General features: G+C 46.4%; 1 protein-coding gene across 2 annotated transcripts in view; it reads right to left on the bottom strand.

The window, feature by feature from the left end:
- Nucleotides 1–17764, bottom strand: part of SLC29A2 (solute carrier family 29 member 2) — a 71015-nt gene that overhangs the window by 38857 nt on the left and 14394 nt on the right. For both annotated transcript variants that reach the window (XM_029612877.1, XM_029612876.1), the window contains exons 2-4: nucleotides 9511–9580; nucleotides 6569–6650; nucleotides 339–502 (exon numbers count right to left, since the gene is read on the bottom strand). In XM_029612877.1, coding sequence (XP_029468737.1) covers nucleotides 339–502; nucleotides 6569–6650; nucleotides 9511–9539 — 275 coding nt within the window. In that variant the 5' untranslated portion in view covers nucleotides 9540–9580. The remainder of the gene's footprint in view (nucleotides 1–338; nucleotides 503–6568; nucleotides 6651–9510; nucleotides 9581–17764) is intronic.

Genomic DNA, 17764 nt, shown 5'->3' with positions numbered 1-17764 from the left:
TTGTTATATTTACTTTTTCATACGTTTTTGTTTGTAATATGCACAGTTCTGTACACTGTTTAGCAGTGAATTTTTCAAAAGCAGCTTTTAAATAAAAGAAATAAATATACTCTCTGAGCTGGATGTATTCAGTGGTCCTGACCCGTTTGAGGAGCACAATAGAAGTAAATAGGCCCGGCAAAAGACAGAAAGAAATTCACAAAGAAATGGGAAAAAAAAGACAGGCAAGAAAAAGAGACAAACTGAAGGCGTAAACTTGAGAGGAGGAGGCGGGGGAAAAGGGTTTGAAAAATGCCGGGAGCCTCGTTTGGTTCTGCCTGAGGGTTTGGCAGCCTCACCACTGATACAGGAACGAGTTCAGGAGGGTGAAGAGCAGCAGGGGGAGCTGAGCCAGCAGCGTCATCCAGTTGTTGAAGTTAAATTTGTCCTCCCCATGGGTGCTGTTTCTATCGGGGTTGTCCCCCATCGTTGCATTGCTGGTGACCAGGCGTGACTGGAAGTACTGCCAAGGGAAGCAAGAAAGATGGCACGTCAGCAATCAATGATCTCAGGGCTCGCCTACGGAGGAGAGAGCTCAGGCCTGGCAGGAAGTAATGAGGGTGGGACCTACGGGGCTGTAATAGTGGGAAGGGCTCGGCCTCAGGAAATGATAGGCCAAGGAGCCAGACTCACGCTGTACGTTATCCCACTAAACATGAATGTGCAGGTAGACTGGTTAAGCAGAGCATACCCGAGGCCAAGGGAATGGGAACTAGAAAGAGGTCTTTTACATGATTTGCACTGAAAGGGGAGTTCTGGTCATGGACCTGATGGGAAGACTTTACTACAGAACGCCCCCATGATCTTCCACTTGATGACCATACAGATACCCTCACCCAAACATATGAAAAAAAAATCACTTTTGTATGTTTTTTTCTCTGTAGGTCTCAATAAAGCAAGTCAGAGCTCAGAGGGCAGAGGTCATTTTGGTGACCCCTTTCTGTCCCAGAAGACTGTAATTTCCAGAACTCGTTGTTCTGAAAGCGTCAGATCCATTCATCCCCTAGGCACAACGGCCACCTAGTGCACGGTCTGATAAAGACACCCAGATCAGCAATCTCCAAAACAGACTCCCTTGGCAGCTGACAGACAAACCTGAAGATAAAGGATTATTCTGACAGGGCAGTGCTCAGGCCTCTTAGGTGCATCTGCTAACTGGACTCTCCCTGTGCCCTAACTGTGCCTTCTGGAAAGGTTTTGGCAGCTGGCTTGAGAGTGAACATTTGAATGATAAAAGCCTCTGCAGGCCACATGCTACAGCTTGCATTTCAAGACCTAAATCTAGGCCTGAGTCCCAAGGATACATATTCATGCCATTTCCGACATCAAATAGGACAATTGATACCGTATGTCTCTATCATTTCATCCTAACACACAGGCGTGTGTTAGGATGACGCGTGTTTTCCCTTACCCCTTATTCAGTAAGGGGCCGAAAACGCGCGTCCAATCTGCCGAACCTAATAGCACCCGCAACATGCCCTATTAGGTATTCCCGCGCGATTCAGAAAACAAAATGTGCAGCCAAGCCGCACATTTTGCTTTTAGGAATTAGTGCCTACCCAAAGGTAGAAAAGCAGTAAAAACTGGAGGTCCCAAAACTTCCCAAAAGTAAAAAAAAAAAAAAGAAAAAAAATTTTGAAGTCTGCTGGCGGCTGTCGGGTCGAAAACTGGACGCACAATTTTGCCGGCATCCAGTTTCCAAGCCCGTGGCTGTCAGCGGGCCCGAGAACCGACACCGGCAAAATTGAGCGTCGGCTGTCAAACCCACTGACAGCGTCGGCTGTCAAACCCACTGACAGCTGATGCTCCGGTCCAAAAGGAGGCGCTAGGGACACAGTAGTGTCCCTAGCGCCTCCTTTTACCCGTTTTTACCGCCGGGCCTCATTTAAATACAGAATCGCGCGCACAAGAGAGTGGCCTGTGTGCGCGCCGGGAAAGCTGTATCGGCCCGACAGTAAGATAGTTTAAGATGGAAAATTGTAAGGGGCTTAAGGTGTTTTAGGCCACCAGCTTTTTGTAATTGACCTCTCTGTTTTCTAACATTAAGGCTGTTCGCCTTTTCACAATCTGCTGTGCCAGAACAGTCAGCAAATTAAAGACCTCATCTCCACCGTTGCCTTTTTATTGTACCTCCTCCCAGGCAGGTTTGTGCTCAGTACAATTCCCTGCCTCCTTCCCAAAGTTAGTTCTGCCATTAGGACCAAACTGGACATGTGTTCTGCACTGCATTGTTTGTGATGGTGCAGACAGACCCTGCTCTTCCCAACATGCTGTAAGAGCTGGGACAGGTTAAAATGCTGCCTGGAAATGGGTTTTGGTTCTCTGTGAAAGAAGAAGAGGCCTCTGGAGAACTGAACATCAAACATTTGAACCTTATAGCACTGGATGCTTTACTGCACCCAGGCATACCTACCACAGTCCTGCACCAACCCCTCTCATTCCAAAGAGTTAAAGCTACACTCTTTAGGCCTTAAAAAGGCTTGGATGTATCTGAAAAAGATGTGGAGGGCAACATTCAGAAAAACAGCTAATGAAAAACTTAGCTGGTTTAGTTGTCATAGATATTCAGCGGGATAAATATCCCACTGAATATCCTCAAATAAAGTTAGCTGAAATCATGTCCTGGATATTAAAACATAGCCTGTTAAGTGGTAGCAAACAAAGTAAAAAAAAAAAGGGTTTGCAGACCTGCAGGCTGAACCCCATTCCCCTTGAAAAATTTGAACATAGTGCCTGCCCCTCCCCTTCCCCCCATCAAGCGATATAAAATATTCCAGGCCTATAGACCAGAGGATCTGAATTAGTCTGTGGCCTCTGGGCCCCATCCGAAATCCCCCTCTCCCACCCCCTTCCCCTCTCCTAAACTTTAAGCTGCTGGGAGCGGGTAGATCATTGTGCTCCCTGCAGCATCCAGCACTCAATTTCAGTGTGTATTGTTTGACATTAACAATGCTGGGTGCTGCTGGGAGCATGACAACTCCACTGCACCCCCGATAGGCTTTCACAGAGGGCCTGGAGGCCATTGATTAATTCAGAAATTTGAGGGTGGGAATGTTCCTCGGGCCGATAGGGACTGTCTAGCACTGTGTCCAAGGTAACTTGTTTTCCTATAAGCCTGTAATGTTTTTTGTTGGCCTTTAACCGGCCATATTTTGAATATAGCCAATCATCTGGGAACACATTTCTGGATCACTTTAACTACTACTCTGACGCACATTCAAACTTAGCCAAATAACTTATTAGTTAATTCTGAGTTAGCTGAGTAAGTTATATAGGTAAGTTAACTCCAGCCTGGAATGCCCCTAGAACACCTCCAGTTTATCCGAATACATTTTAATCTGGTTAAGGACTTAGCTGGATACAATTTATGTGGTTAAAAGAGCCAGATATTCAAACCTCAGGGTTTATCTGGCTAACTCAAAACCCCTTAAAATCATACTTAGGTTCTACAGGACTGGTAAGAGGATTGCTGGGCCGCCCTATTCTCATTTTTCCAGGTGGATTTAGATTGGGACGGACGGGTTTCAGCAAAAAACATTTGATACTGTTTCACGGAGGATGTTCATAAATAAATTGAGCAGCCTAGGGGTGGACTTCAAGATGGTTTGCTGGATTAGAAAACTGGTTGAAAGATAGATTAAGAATTGTGGTAAATGTAGCTCACGTTGAAAACGAGATGGGTCTTATCTGCTATGGTATTTTGTGTTGTGTATGGATTTGTTGGTGGACCTCAATAAGTCTCGTTCCAGTAGTTAGGATACCATAGGCCTCAGGTTTGCTCAGCTCTCAGCAAAAGTACTCTGCTGCCAATCTGTTAAATGACAAAAAACCCAGGTAGGCAACGCCAGCCAGGATACTATCATAGACCAAAGAGGAACCAAGTCTTGGAGAAAAGTGGCAACAAGAATGACTAGAAACAGCCAGTGGCAAAGTCCAGAGTATGCAAACACGGCTTATTCCTGATTGGCTCTATAATGTAATATTGCCCATAACTGGCTAATAAATAGGCAGGACTACACCCTGCTAGGAAAAGAAATGGACGTCTTGTCTCCTAGTAAAGCCTGATACACAGACTTTGTCGTCTGATTAGGAGTATTTGTCTCATCTCAAACAAGAGGGGACAAAAGTGAACCCAAGGTACAGCAAACAGCCAGAGGAATCCTCTGAGATGCCCATCTACCATCTCTCTAGTTTCCTCAGAGCACACTCCAGGACAGCCGGCCTCACCCCGGCATGCAGCGGAGATCTGCTACACTGCCACATAGGCGGGCTTGAAATCGGGTCTTTGAAAGGCACTGCAGAGTGGGTGCACAGGCATGGGCTTCCCTGAATCTCATCTTGTGAGGTCCCACTGGCGCAGAATAAAGAGAATATTCTTCCTCTTTGATTTCATTCAGTGAACCCGGGAATGGTGCCACCTCCCCACTCTCTGCAAGGTGTTGGAGAAGCTGCTATTCCGCCCAGTTTCAAAATAGGGGTGCACGTTAAGGGAAGGGCATGTTTTGCTGAGCCTTTTCAGCACATAAATGCCGTGTATGCTCTGTTCTATCACATGGGTTTTGTTTTTTCTGGAGGAGGATCCTAAGCAGGAACTCTTGTCATTTTCTGTTTGTTGCACCAAACATTCCCTACATACGAGCAGCAAATTGGTCTGTACTAGGACAGAGACGGTAAGAAATTGAGGCATGCAGGGCCCGAGGCTAGAGTACGAGAGAGAGAGCTCAGCTTGGTAACAGGGGGTTTCTTATAGCTCTGCAATTCTTCCTCTTCCTGCTACTCACCCTCCCCGGTCTTACAGAAACCCAGAAAGTGGGTGGCTGAGAAGCATTGCTGTGCACGGCCATGCGGAAGGTCCCCAGTTCGATCCCTGATTGGGGTCTTCCGCTCCCTGGACTGGCTGGGTACTGGGGGGGGGGAGGGGAAGAGGGAGCTATGATCACTGCAGGACCTATGATTGCAGACTTCTGGAAGGAGCTCTGGTATATGGCCCTAGCCCAGCTTGTTGCTGCAGTGACCAAACTGGGCATCTGAGGTTGATGGGTGGGATGGGAACAGAAAATAAAGGAAAAGTCCCTGGGTAGTTGTGCATGAAGCTTCATAGCATCAGAGCCCAGTGTTTGTTCCAACTGAGCAGGAAGCCCAAAGGAGCAGAAGAAAACTGATGGGTCCAAAAAAAAAAGAAAAGAAAAGAAACCGAGGATCTGAGGGCACATAAGGACTGTAAGGGCCAACAAAGTCTCTGCCCAATCTCATTCCTGCTACAATGGCACAGACTTCAGTTGATCTCTGACTTTCCCTCACTTCTTCACAACTAGCGACCCCCTGTGCTTATCCCAAGCTTTCTTGAATTCTGTTTCCACCACCTCGCACTGGGAGGCCATTCCTTGCATCCACCACCTCTCCTATGACCTCCCTGACCAGGAATCAAACCACTCCTCCCCGCTGTACCTTGGCCTCCTCCAGCTGAGAGAAGGAAGAGGCGATCAGAGAGGTGGGAAATTTAAAACGCATGGTTTGTCCACTTAAGTACTGAACTTAGCTGGGCAAACTATCTGAATAGTGACCCTCAGTCCTCACTTGGATTTCAGGACTCTACTCTGTCTTGGTATCCTCTGGTGGAGCCTCCTCCTTTGCTATCCCACCCTTCAGCTGGGCTGCCTCGGGGCTCTGTCCTGGGCCATCTTCCCGCTCTACATGCACTTTTAATTTTCCTCACTAACCGAACGAAGAGCTCAGAAACAAACCAAGGAGAGGGCAGAGAGGGGAAGGAAAGATCTCAGCAGCCCTCCTGGAAGCCCGTGGTCCTGGCTTTCTCAACTGAGGGAGGGAACCACAAGCTATCTCCTCAGGTGCTGCACGCATTCTCCACTTTTCTTCTTTCCATGTGTCCTTCTAAAGCAGATTAACCAAGGGCCTCGCTCAACCGAGGGGAGAGAGACTAATTGTCACCTCAGGAGCCCTTAGCAGTTCCTGTCCTGCTTCATCCTACCAGGCTGCAGCTCACAATACAGGATGTACATCCACCATCTGCTGCAGACAGAGAATACTGGCAGGCTGATGTCAGCCCAGAGGAATATGAAGGGTGACATCAGCGAGCTTTTGATCTCTGTCTCCATCTTCTGGTTGGCATACATACGCTGTTTGTGATGGACTGGCCCGACTGGATGAAGAGGAACTCACTTTCCCCCTTCTCTATTTCTGTAGATAACACTGTCATCCTTCTAGTCCCTTCAACCCACAATCTTTTGGTCATCTTTGACGCCTCTCTCTCCCTCTCTATGCACATCAATCCCTTAGTAAAATGTGCCATTTCTTTTGCTACATGATCCCCAAAATCCATCCCTTCCTTTCTGAATACACTACCAGAACACTTGTGCACTCTCTCATCACTTCCCGCTTAGACTACTGAAACCTGCTCGTGCCATGAGATTATAGTACTGGGGAGAGGTCAGCCTGCAGGCAGTGGGACCCATAGGGCTGTAGTACTGAGGTAGGGTCTCCAACTATCATAGTCCACACAGACACTTACTGTCAAGGCAGTGATGAAGAAATTCCACGGCAGTAATGTTCCCAAGCCGAGAATGAAAAACATAATTTTGACCAGGAAATACCTAAGGAGACAAGAAACCGACAGAAACATAGAAGATATCAGCAGATGCAGTCAATTTTATCTACCCGGATTGCCCATTTGAACCTTCTTACGGTACTGTCACAGGACTTACTCAATCTGAGTTTTTCTCCTTCCCTCTGCCACTAAGTTCCCTTTTTGGTCTACCTCATGCATGCCTGAATACTGTTTTGGTTCCTATAAACTCCACTGAAAGTCTGTTCCAAGTTTCCATCACCCTCTCGGTGAAAAGTATTTTCTTACATTTCTTTGAGCTTCCCTCCAGCTTCATATGATGACCCCTTGTCTTGAGCTTTTCATTCTATGGATATTACTATTTACTATGAATTAGTAACTTGTTAAAAGACAGAAAACAGAGAGTAGAATTAAACGGTCAGTTTTTCCAGTGGCAAAAGGTGGAATAGTGGAATGCCTGAGGGATAGCAAGTTTACTTACGTATCTACAGAGTTCTCTGTAGACAGCAGGACAAATTAACCTTGAAATGCAAGGGTGGCATCATCTGACAGCACCAAATTGACTCATCATTAAGAGCTCAGTAAAAACTTACCAAGCATGTGCAATGCAAGTCCCTCAGTCAATTTCAAAGCTTAAGTAAGCTTTAGTGAGGTAGTTGACTCTCCAGAGAGGAGGGCAGAAATAAAACATGGCTAATTCATTTTATTGTCTACACTGAACCTTGTTTACAGGTAAGCAAACTTATTTTGTCCATTGACAAGCAGGGCTGAATTAGCCATGACATGTGGGGAATTACAAGCTGAGCTTTGCACAGTGGAGCACATACAGAAAGCAACCCGCCCCTCCAGTGGAGCATGGACTATTGGAATTGCTTGTCCAAAACTACTCTCATCTCAGTAATTGCTGAACCCATCTAAGGGTAGCTCTCTGCATGAGACTACTACAGACAGCCACCCTAACTCCGAGGGCCGATACTTCAAATATCCACTTGAGTAGAATCTCCAGCTTTCTATTCTGGAGGTCCTTGAAAGCTGCTCCTCCTGTTACCGGAACCATGGTGCACTTGGCGATGGCCGACACAGCCGCGTCCACCTTAGGGATCTTGAGAAGATCAAAGAACTCGTCTGACAGCGGGTAAAGTTTTTCCATGGCCCTACTAACCCTTAGGGTGGCTTCAGGCGCATCCCATTCCCGGGTCATAAGCTGTAAAAGCATCGGGTGGAAAGGAAAAGTTCTAGGAGGGGCCCGCAGACCCGACAAAACAGGATTCCCTGAAGAAGGATCCGTCACCAGCTATGGAGCCTGAATATCTAATTCCTATAACACATGAGGAATCAAAGGCTCTAGCTCCTCCTTACGAAATAACCAGAGCACCCACGGATCATCCCCCTTCCCCGGAGCAGCATTGTCAACATCATCGCTTGTATCCACCGGGGAGGGGTCCGGAAGCACGGACCCCAGAGGAGTGGAAGGCGCCGGTAGCTCAGTGTCAGCAGCGGGACGGGAAGGCCGGGTCCTAGGAGCCCCTGGATCCTCCGCAGGCTTGGGGATCTTAGCAGGAGGAGAATATTGCCCATCCAAGTCTGCCTCAGCCTCCATATAAGCTTTGTGAAGCGGTAAAATAAACTGAAAAGAAAATGGGTGCTGTCTCTTTAAGGGCCCCCCCTTGGAGGCACAGCAAAAGGAGAAGAATCATGTCCCAAATCGCAAGGCCTTTGGGGGCTTAACATAGGCGGAGAAATCGGTGGGAAATCCCCTCCCCCTGAGCAGCATCGGGGCCCGAATTGGGCAAAATGGTCGCCGTTCCCACGCTTGTTGGGGACAGGGCAGGCCTCTCCTTGTGAACTGTCTGACTGCGGCTTAAGCCGATTTTTTCCCTGCAATCGGCAGCTGCGAAGGCCCCTCGCCACCGGGGATACAGCGGGAGCAGAGGCCTTCGCGAGAGAGCCGCGCTGCCGGCTCTCCACACGCTGCACATCGCGATCCTCGCGGCATGGCAATCTAAGTCGTAAATAGAAAATCAGCCGAGTGAAGCCATTCACCCCCTCCGGAGCCCCGGGAGATTTCAGCAGGCTCGCTCTGTTTAAAAGGTTTAATCTTTGTCTTTTATTTATGGTTTTTTTTTCAGAGCTACTCAACCAGGGGAATGTACGTCCCTGGGATTAATATACAATTTGTAGCTCCCACCAGAGGAATTAAGACATCTCTGGCACTGTATGGGGGGGGGGGGGAGGACCGGCCCACGGGTAAATCCCCCCCCCAACTCACCGGGCTGTGTCAATATTCTCCGGGTATTAAGGCCAAGGGCAGGAGCCCAGCCTTGCCTGCTATTACAAAGTGATCTCAGTCTTCCCTTTTTTTTTTTTTTACTTTTTACTACTTACTACAAGTTGATCTAGTCAAAGGTACTAAGTTCAGGATACCCCTTTCACTTATTAATAAATCAAATAAAGAATTATGCAAAGGATCAGGACTGCAGGTTATGCCATCCTTCATCTGCGGGAGTCAGAGAAATACTGAAGGATCGCAGGTGGCACACCGGGTTCTCTGGGGGTGCTTTTCAGCTTTTCTCTGACTCCATCTGCTGGAAGGGAGGCACAACCCAGCGGTCTGGACTGATCCTGGTACGTACAGGGAACTAAGAGGAAAAAGAGAAGGAGGAAAGATACAGAAGTCAAAAAAAGGACAGCAGAGGGGTTCAACTGCAATCCTAAAGGGCTTCAAACCAGTCTGGTTTTTATTATATCCTGAACGGCCATCAGATATATTTGCATACAACTGAGGCAGTGCATGCAAAACTCTCTCATGCATATTCATTAGGGATATCCCTAATGAACATGTGGACCTAGAGGACTGGAGTTGGACGCTCCTGAGGGAGAAGACTTACATGTCTTTGGGCACATCTTTGTTGGCCATGCTGGTTCCTGCCGCTGTCTGGAGCACCTGTGGATTCTCCCCTGAAGAAACACAAAACAAGGTTTCAGTGCCAACAACCCACTGTGCTAGAAGCCTGCTGGGGTTGGAGGAGGTCCTGCTAGCTCCCAAGTGGGGCCTGTCCGAGTTTTTCCTGTTCTGGTTTTCCGATCCTTGAAAACCAGAGCAGGATTTACATCGGTCATCAATCCTTCCCAGTGGCAAGAACACCTCCTTCCAAAGCCTGCAGTGTGCCAATGCTCCCTCCCACACACCGTGCACAACCCTCTCTCTTTATGCCAAGGTCAGGCGTACCCGGCTTCCCATGTTCCAGGCTATCAATGGTCTCTCTGTTTGCTTCAGGGGAGGAATATTGGGAATAAACACGTAGCAGATGTAGGAAAAGACCCACAAATTCTCAGGGCCTGCCAGCTCTGTGGGAGGCCACCGAGGGCTTCATTGCCCTGTACGTGCTGGGCAAGAGCAGAAAGTTGTAGGAGAAGTGGCAGTCTGAGTATATATCCCTCTTTTTATGTTTCTGCCTCTCTTAGGCCGATGTAATAAGACTCCATCGGCTGTGCGTCCAGGTTAATGCAACGTTATCCCCGATTTAACAAGTTTAGCGCACACAAAAAAATGTGCATAAATGTGAGTAAACACGTTCCTACGTGCAAGGCATTAGCTATCACTACCCTATGCAGAGAGGCATATAGGCTTAACTCGTGTTTTCTCTACAATGGAAATTTAACTCCTGGTCAGAGAATAAAGTTTCTGGAGGTAATATTAGTGTATGGAGCTGAACCTGGAGTTCATGGTGCAAGGGGTCTTGTACTCATGGGTTACGCATGCCAAGCAGGTCTTTATGGACATTTGCATGTTCACGTGATTTTCTTTTTAACTCCTGATGCACTAACATACCATTGAATGGGCCATGGCTTAGGCCCACTGGGACTGCGCGAACTTAAGGTTAAGAAGGCCCGAGCAGTCCACCGCTGGCAGAGATTCAAACAGAGCAAAAATTTCAATCAAAATCAGCACATTTAAAGGCCCTGCAGCAGCCCCACCCACTTTTTCCATGGTTTCCTGTACAGGCTGCAGGAGGGGGGGGGGGGGGGGGGGTTGCTGCAGGGCCTATCAATAGGCGCATTCCAGCTCTGGGCCTCACGCTGATTTTGTTTTCTGCTGTTCAATTGCTGCTGGTTCTGCAGCCAAAAACGTGAGGGAAGGGAGAAGAAAGTAGGAATGAATCTAGAGGATGGGTGCAGGGAGGGAGCGAAGAGGAACCGAGAAAGGTGTGGGAGGGAGAAGTGCCAAGTAAGGGCCCAGGGAATAAGAGGGAGAGGAGCCAGAAGAGGTACCATGGGGGGAGGCATAGGAGGGAGAGAGACCATAGGAGAGAGGGGATAGGAAGAGGACTCAGGAGCCATGGGAGTGTAGGAGAATGAGGCCCCCTCCTTAGTTTCTGGCCTGGGCTCCTGGATGCTTAGCGCCCGCCCATGTTAACTTTGGATCCTATCAAACATAAATTAACCCTAACTATTCCAGTGGATCCAGGGCTGCAATCTGGCACAATGAGCTTTCATGTACTACTACCAGGAATTCTTTCCCTGTTTGATATCCCCTCCCAGTCAGCTCATTGGAGTTATAGTCCTTAGCCAGGATCCACTCATCAGAGTATCTTCGGGAAACCCTCAATCATGAGCCCTGAATTCAGCCACTAGATGTCACTATTATCTGCGACTCCCCCTCCCCACCTCCCCCCAGGGCCTGTGAATGCCTGCCTCCGAGACATCCCCAGCCTAAGCCAACCCGGGAACATAAGACAAGCCAAGAATCCAAAGTGGCTCCCCTCCACGTCAGCAAACCGCACAGCCACTGAGCCGGCCCTTCCCCTGACTCTGCTCGTCAGATGTCCGTGCTGAATTCCTGCTTGATATGTATCAGGGTGATGCCTGCTTGGAGCTCTGATGAAGAGCCACTCTTCAGCTCTCCATGCTGCGTACATGCTTTAGGGTAGTAGTTCTGAATAGCCTGCACTGTTTGCAATGTACATGGGCACTTTTTGAAAATTGGCTGCAGTGTACATGAGCTAAAAGTAAATTAGGAGCCATGCATTAAAAGTGCCCATTTACCTGCTATTGGTATAAACAGCTGAGCGGGGACAAAATACTGAATGCTTTTTGAAAATTTAATGTACACACACCGTTTTATTCCTCAGACCTAAACACGCCCACAGGAACGCCTTTTTTTTAACCCGGCTAAATGTGCTCAATTATAGCCAGACAAAGGCAGACCACCTAGCCGGAAAAATACTGACTAATCCATCTATCTGACAGACAGAAGCAGCTACCAGATAAATAGCCGGATAAGTACCCATGTATCTGGCGTGGTCACCGCTATGTAGCCGGATAACTACTTTATCCAGCTATGTAGTGGTGATCCGCACCAGATAGATGGATAAATACCAATTTATACGGCTATCTGGCAGCTGCTTCCCGCTGCCATATAGCCAGATAAGTTGGTATTTATCTATGTGGCGGCGGCAACTGCCGCCACTTGTAGAAACAGCTCCCCTCCTTTCTGCGTTAAAATGTGCGTTCGGCCTGTGCCAAACGCACATTTTACAGTTTTTACGTGTTTTTAACTCCTGATGCATTAGGATATCATTAGCTTATTGCATCGGGAGTTAAAAAAAAAAAAATTTAACCTGAGCCATAAGATCGTGCGCTGGAAATCAGTGCAGTTTTAATGCTCAGATTATTGCATTGGCCCCTCAGAGAGGTGCTGGATGGCTGGTAAAAAACTTATTCAGTAGATCTCTGGAAACAGATTGGAGAAAGGTGGTGGTAGTCCCATTTCACAAACTGGGGAGCAGAGAAGAAGTTGAAACTACAGGCTTGTTAATCTTACTTTGGGGGCGACAAAATTAATAGATAATCTGTTGAAGAAAAGGATGGACTTCAGTGCCAGGAAAAATCATGTAAACTATTCTAAATAACAAAATCACCGAACATATAGAAAGAAATGGTTGAATGGGACACAGCCAGCATGGATTTACCCAAGGCAAGTCTTGCCTCATAAATCTGCTGCATTTTTTGAAGGGGTTAATAAATGTGGATAATGGCGAGTCAGTGGATGTAGTGTATTTGGATTTTCAGAAGGCATTTGACAAAGTGCCCATGAGAGTCTCCTGGAAAAATTGTAAAAAGTCACAGGAAAGGAAGCAATGCCCTATTGTGGACTGCAAACTGGTTAGAAGTCAGGAAACAGAGAGTATGATTAAATTTTCAGTTTTCTCAGTATTATTTACAACCTAAGATAAGTCCCCCTTGATGCAGTTTCTTTGAAATGGCAGCTGACATCAGAGTTGGGTTAATTACCACAAGAAAAAGTTTTTTTGTAAATAAATGTCTGTTTTGAGAGCTGAAGATTGTTAACAATTGATCTGCTACAGTATGATTTATATGCAATTGCCAAATTCAGAAAAATAGATTATATTCGGTATCCTATATGGGCTGTATAGATGAATGATTGAGAGGTCTGGGATACTTCTCTTGTGTTTCTACTCCTGGCTTGCTGACACTCATAAAGACATATTAAATTGGTGGAGATAGATTTGCTTTGCATATAATTAGTTCCACTATCCTTCTAGCCTTGTGTTTACTTGAGGAACCTCATGTCAAACAAATCAGATTGATTTCTTTGATTGGGTAACTAGAGAATTAGATAAAGGGCGAGAACTTGATGTGATTTATGTGGATTTCAGCAAAGCTTTTAACACTATCCCACACAGGAATAAAACGAAAAGCCTGAGAGTGGGTCCCAAGGTAGTGGAATAAATTACAAGTTGGTTTACTGGTCATATCGCTAAACATGGCTTAATGGGGATGTCATGTTTACCGGCTCGCAGGATGCCCCTATGAGACGGCACACTCACCCAGGCTCCCCCACTGGCCATGCAGCAGGATGTCCCTATGAGACAGCACACTCACCCAGGCTCCCCCACTGGCCATGCAGCAGGATGCCACTGCTCTTCTTGCCTCCCAACTCGGCCCTAGGTGCATGCACGCCGGACTTGGCTGAACTTAAAGGGCCCACAGTGGCAAAATGCCCACCGAGCCCATGGATGACGTCACCTACCTATAACGAACCTGTCCAGACACTCGCACATTGCCTCAGCAACGGGTCGCCTGCATCCTGTGTTCCAGTTTCAGCCTACCTTGGTCTCCTTGCCTTGCTGTCTTTGTCCACCCAGTATCTTCCTGACTACCTGATCTGACCAAAGCTTGAACTCAGACCATCCTTGCCAGCCACCAGCCATTGAGCTCAGCCTGATCCCCAACTACTCTTGCCTGCTGCCTGCCTCTGACTTCAGCCTGGACTTCGACCATTCTCATCTGCTGTCTGCCTCTGACTCTAGCCACGACCAGGACTTATGTTATTACCAACTTTCACGAGACTCACAACTAATCCTGCTGGCTCCCAGAAACCAAGAGGAAAAAGGCTGGTATAGGTGAAGCTCCAGACCAGTCTCCAACCAGCCTAGTCCTGCCAGCTGTCTGTGGATAGGTGCGGCTTTCCACGTTCATACTCCTCGGCGTTCTCTAAGCTCATGCAATAAGGGTTTTATGGTACTTCTAAGCAGGGCACAAGCACGCTTAGGTGAGGTGAGAGATCGCGCAATATTGTTCGCGGGTCCAATTTTGTGGAACAAACTGCCAGAATACTTATGTACAGTAACAGATAACCAAGTTTTTAAAAACTTAAGTTTTTTTTAACATGTATTTATGTCAACATGTATTTGATAAAAGCAGCAGCCAAAGCACACCAGCAGGACTCAGAAGTATGTGGTTTATTAGTCCGTTTGTTGTTTTATTTTTTTACTTTTATCTTTATGAATTATTTTAGATTTTGTTTTAAGAGATAATGATATTGATTATTATATTTTAAAATTACTCCTATTGTGATGTGATTTATGTTATTTTAAACCACTGTATTTTGATTTGATTTTGGTTTTCTTTTATCTGTAAATTGCCATGACCTTTGGAATGACGATCAACAAATATTTTCTAAATAAATAAGTGCAAAGTAATGCCCACAGGGAAAAATAATCCCAATTTTAAAAACACAATGCTGGGTTCCATATTAGGAGCAACCACCCAGGAAAAAAATCTTGGAGTCATTGTGGACAGTTCATTGAAATCCTAAGTTCTGAGTGTGGCAACATTCAACAGAGGAAACAGAATACTTGGAATTATTTGGCAAGAAACAGCGACTCAAACCAACAACATTTTAATGCTTCGGTACAGGTGCAAGGTGCAACTGCATCTTGAGTATTGTGCGTAGCTCTGGTCACTCCATCTCATTGCAGAATTAAAAAAAGGTAGAGAAGAACCAAACAAAGGCTAAATAGGACAGGGCATGGAGGGGAAACATGATAGAGGTTTATAAACTCGTGAGCAAATTTGCGATCTATGGGGAAAAATTGAGTAAGTTATCCTGGTGGTGTAAATTAAGCTGGAAGTATTATCTGACTTAGCAAATTATTGGTCTCGTTCTATTGATATAGAAGTTATGCCTCGATGTGGGGCATTGTTTTGATCGTTGTAACACAATTTCTCTGGCTGCCAAGATTCAAGAAATGTTTGGGTTTTTTTAGTCAAATGTTTTTTTTATTAGTCAAATGTCTTTTAATAAGAAATGCTTTTTAGGAGATTACATCATGGCTATATTGACAATGTTAACGCTTGTAAATTTGGTATCACTGTATCAGAACTTTGTATTAAGTACAGGACTGATAAGGGATTCCTTATATATAAGTTTCTTTTATGTCATAAGATTTTTTTCCTTTTTGGGAGGACATTTTGACTATTTGCGTGCAGCCAGCTTTTGATGGCTAACATCTGCTTTTGGTTCTCCAATATTTTCCCTACCTCTATCAAAGGGTTTTATGAAATGTATGTGACATTACTGATGCCCTTTTGTATTTTGAAATTCTGGATCCAGTCAGAACCTCCTCCTGTTTCACTTGGTTCCAGCTTTTGTCACACTGGATGCTTCTTGATGCTTTATTTATGCAGTAGCCGTTATCCCAAGATTACCAACGAGGCTGGGTGACCTTCTGGGCTCTTCTCCTCACTTCTTTAAAGGATCACTTGAAACCATTGGGTGTTACCAGTCAGTGGTGTTAATCTTCTAGAACTTATGGTTTATTTGGGGCAGATGAATGAAGAGTTGTCTTGTGTTAAGTGTTGTCAACGCGTCGGCGTGTCTTTTTGTGGATTAGATAAAATTTAAGTTGTGAGACACTCCTATGCTGTATTTATGCTTAGTTTGTGTGACTAGAATTCATTATACTGCTTAATGGTGTTCCAATGACTGTACAATTTTTTTTTGTGTGTTTCACAACTTCAAAAATAAAGTATAAACTGTGGAATTTGTTCCCAGAGGATGTGGTCACAGCAGTTAACACCGCAGGATTCAGTTATTAACTAGGTCACTGGTTCCCAGCCTGGGGTCTGTGGCCACCATCCCAAGGGGGTCGGGATATAAGAAAATTTAGCTGAGGGTAGGCTGTTCCTACCTTTGATTTGCCGAGCTGCTGCCACAGGCCAGGGGAGTGAGAGTGGGGCCTACTATAACCCGAAAACTTCAGCCCACAATGCTGCAGACCGGGAGAAGGAAGGACAGAGAGGAGCCATTCACATCCATAGGAAGCCTCAAATCGCACTTCTGCTAAACATGTGGAGGTGGGGGAAGAGAGGGACCGATTGTAGACCCCACTGCTGCACTTTGTGAGGATGTGGAGGGGCCGAAGGCAGCTGTAAGGAAAGGAGGGTTATCACATAGGTGAGAAACACTTCCCACTACTGCCACGTGCTCTGCCCAGAGCCTGACAGAGAGGAGAGCTGTACCAGAAATGTGAAGAATCGGGACTGAGGTTGCTAGTATGAGGGGAAAGACGGAGGAAAGAAGGAATGAGAGAGGAATGAAGAAATGGAGGATAAAGAGGGAGACAGGAATCCATGACTGACCTGGTTAAGGGAGTGAGAGTGGATGGCAGCCTATCAGAGGAGAGGACCCCCAGGAATCAGGCTGGAAGCAGTTTAGGGGGACACAGACATGCACGGAGCCTTCTTCCCTTTGAAAAACAAGCTAGTATTTTGGTTTTTTTCTAAAATCTAAATTATTTTGTGACATTTTCAGTATGTGTTTGTAAGAATCATTACAAAAAAAAAGTGTAACAGAAAAGCAGGCTAACAGGAGGTCAGTTTTCAAGGAGGGTAAACTTCCAACTTTTTATGTGGTTAACACTGTTTATCCATGTAAAAAGGCCATTCTGAAAGTTGCTATTCACCTGTTTGGGAAAAAGGAGCAGGGCAAGTACATGCAGGGATTTAATTTTTACATCCTCGGGCACACCCTGCACGTGATTCAAAGCAGGTTTTCAAAAGGAAACATCCAGAAAATTAGACTGCAGCTCTGCAGGTACTGGTGCCGATCTCCTGCCAGGTCACACCAGGTTTCCAACCTGCAGCATTTTTTGAACTCGCTTCCTTTTCCCCATTGCAGCTGGAGTGGAAGGTGGCGCGGCCTCGACCTTCGATTAAGAGGGCAATTTGTAAACAGCCTTGGAACTTGCCATCCCTATACATTCAGTTTATTATTCTGCAGTGCATCTCATTGCTTCTTTTGCTTTGGCATGCAAAAAATTAAAGAGAAGTGTGGGGGGGTCAATGAAACTTTTTGAAACTGAAAAAGGGTCTGTATTCTCTAAAAGGTTGGGAACCCCTGAACTAGGCGACTCTGGGAAACCCAGTACTTGTTACTGGGAGTGAGCAACAAGAAACCCGATCTACTTTTTTGTGATGGGCAACTGGTGGGAGTCAGGACGCCAGGCCCAAAGGACCATGACCTGACCCAGTGTGGCACTTCTTGTGTGGATCAGGGGCTTTTGCCTAGCTGCTGCTTTAGGTATCAGGGGACGCTCTGGCTGGCAAGGTGGAGGGTGAACTCCTTCAGAGGAGGTAGAAGATGCAGGCACAGAGACAGGCAGGCAACATAGTGCAAGCTACTGAGATCTCTGCCTCCAGTTTAGCTTGTACTGGGGCAGAATCAGCATGCCCAGCAGCAGTGGGGGCACGGGAGGGGCGCCGCTGCTGAGAACGGAGCTGCAGCTGTCAGGGACTGCAGCCACAATAAGAGCCAGGGAGAAGGCTGTGGCCACA

Source organism: Rhinatrema bivittatum, chromosome 8 (assembly GCF_901001135.1).
Source record: "Rhinatrema bivittatum chromosome 8, aRhiBiv1.1, whole genome shotgun sequence".
Classification (NCBI taxonomy): Eukaryota; Metazoa; Chordata; class Amphibia; order Gymnophiona; family Rhinatrematidae; genus Rhinatrema; species Rhinatrema bivittatum.
Note: the sequence above shows the minus strand (reverse complement) of the source record. Positions and strands in the feature narration are given on the sequence as shown.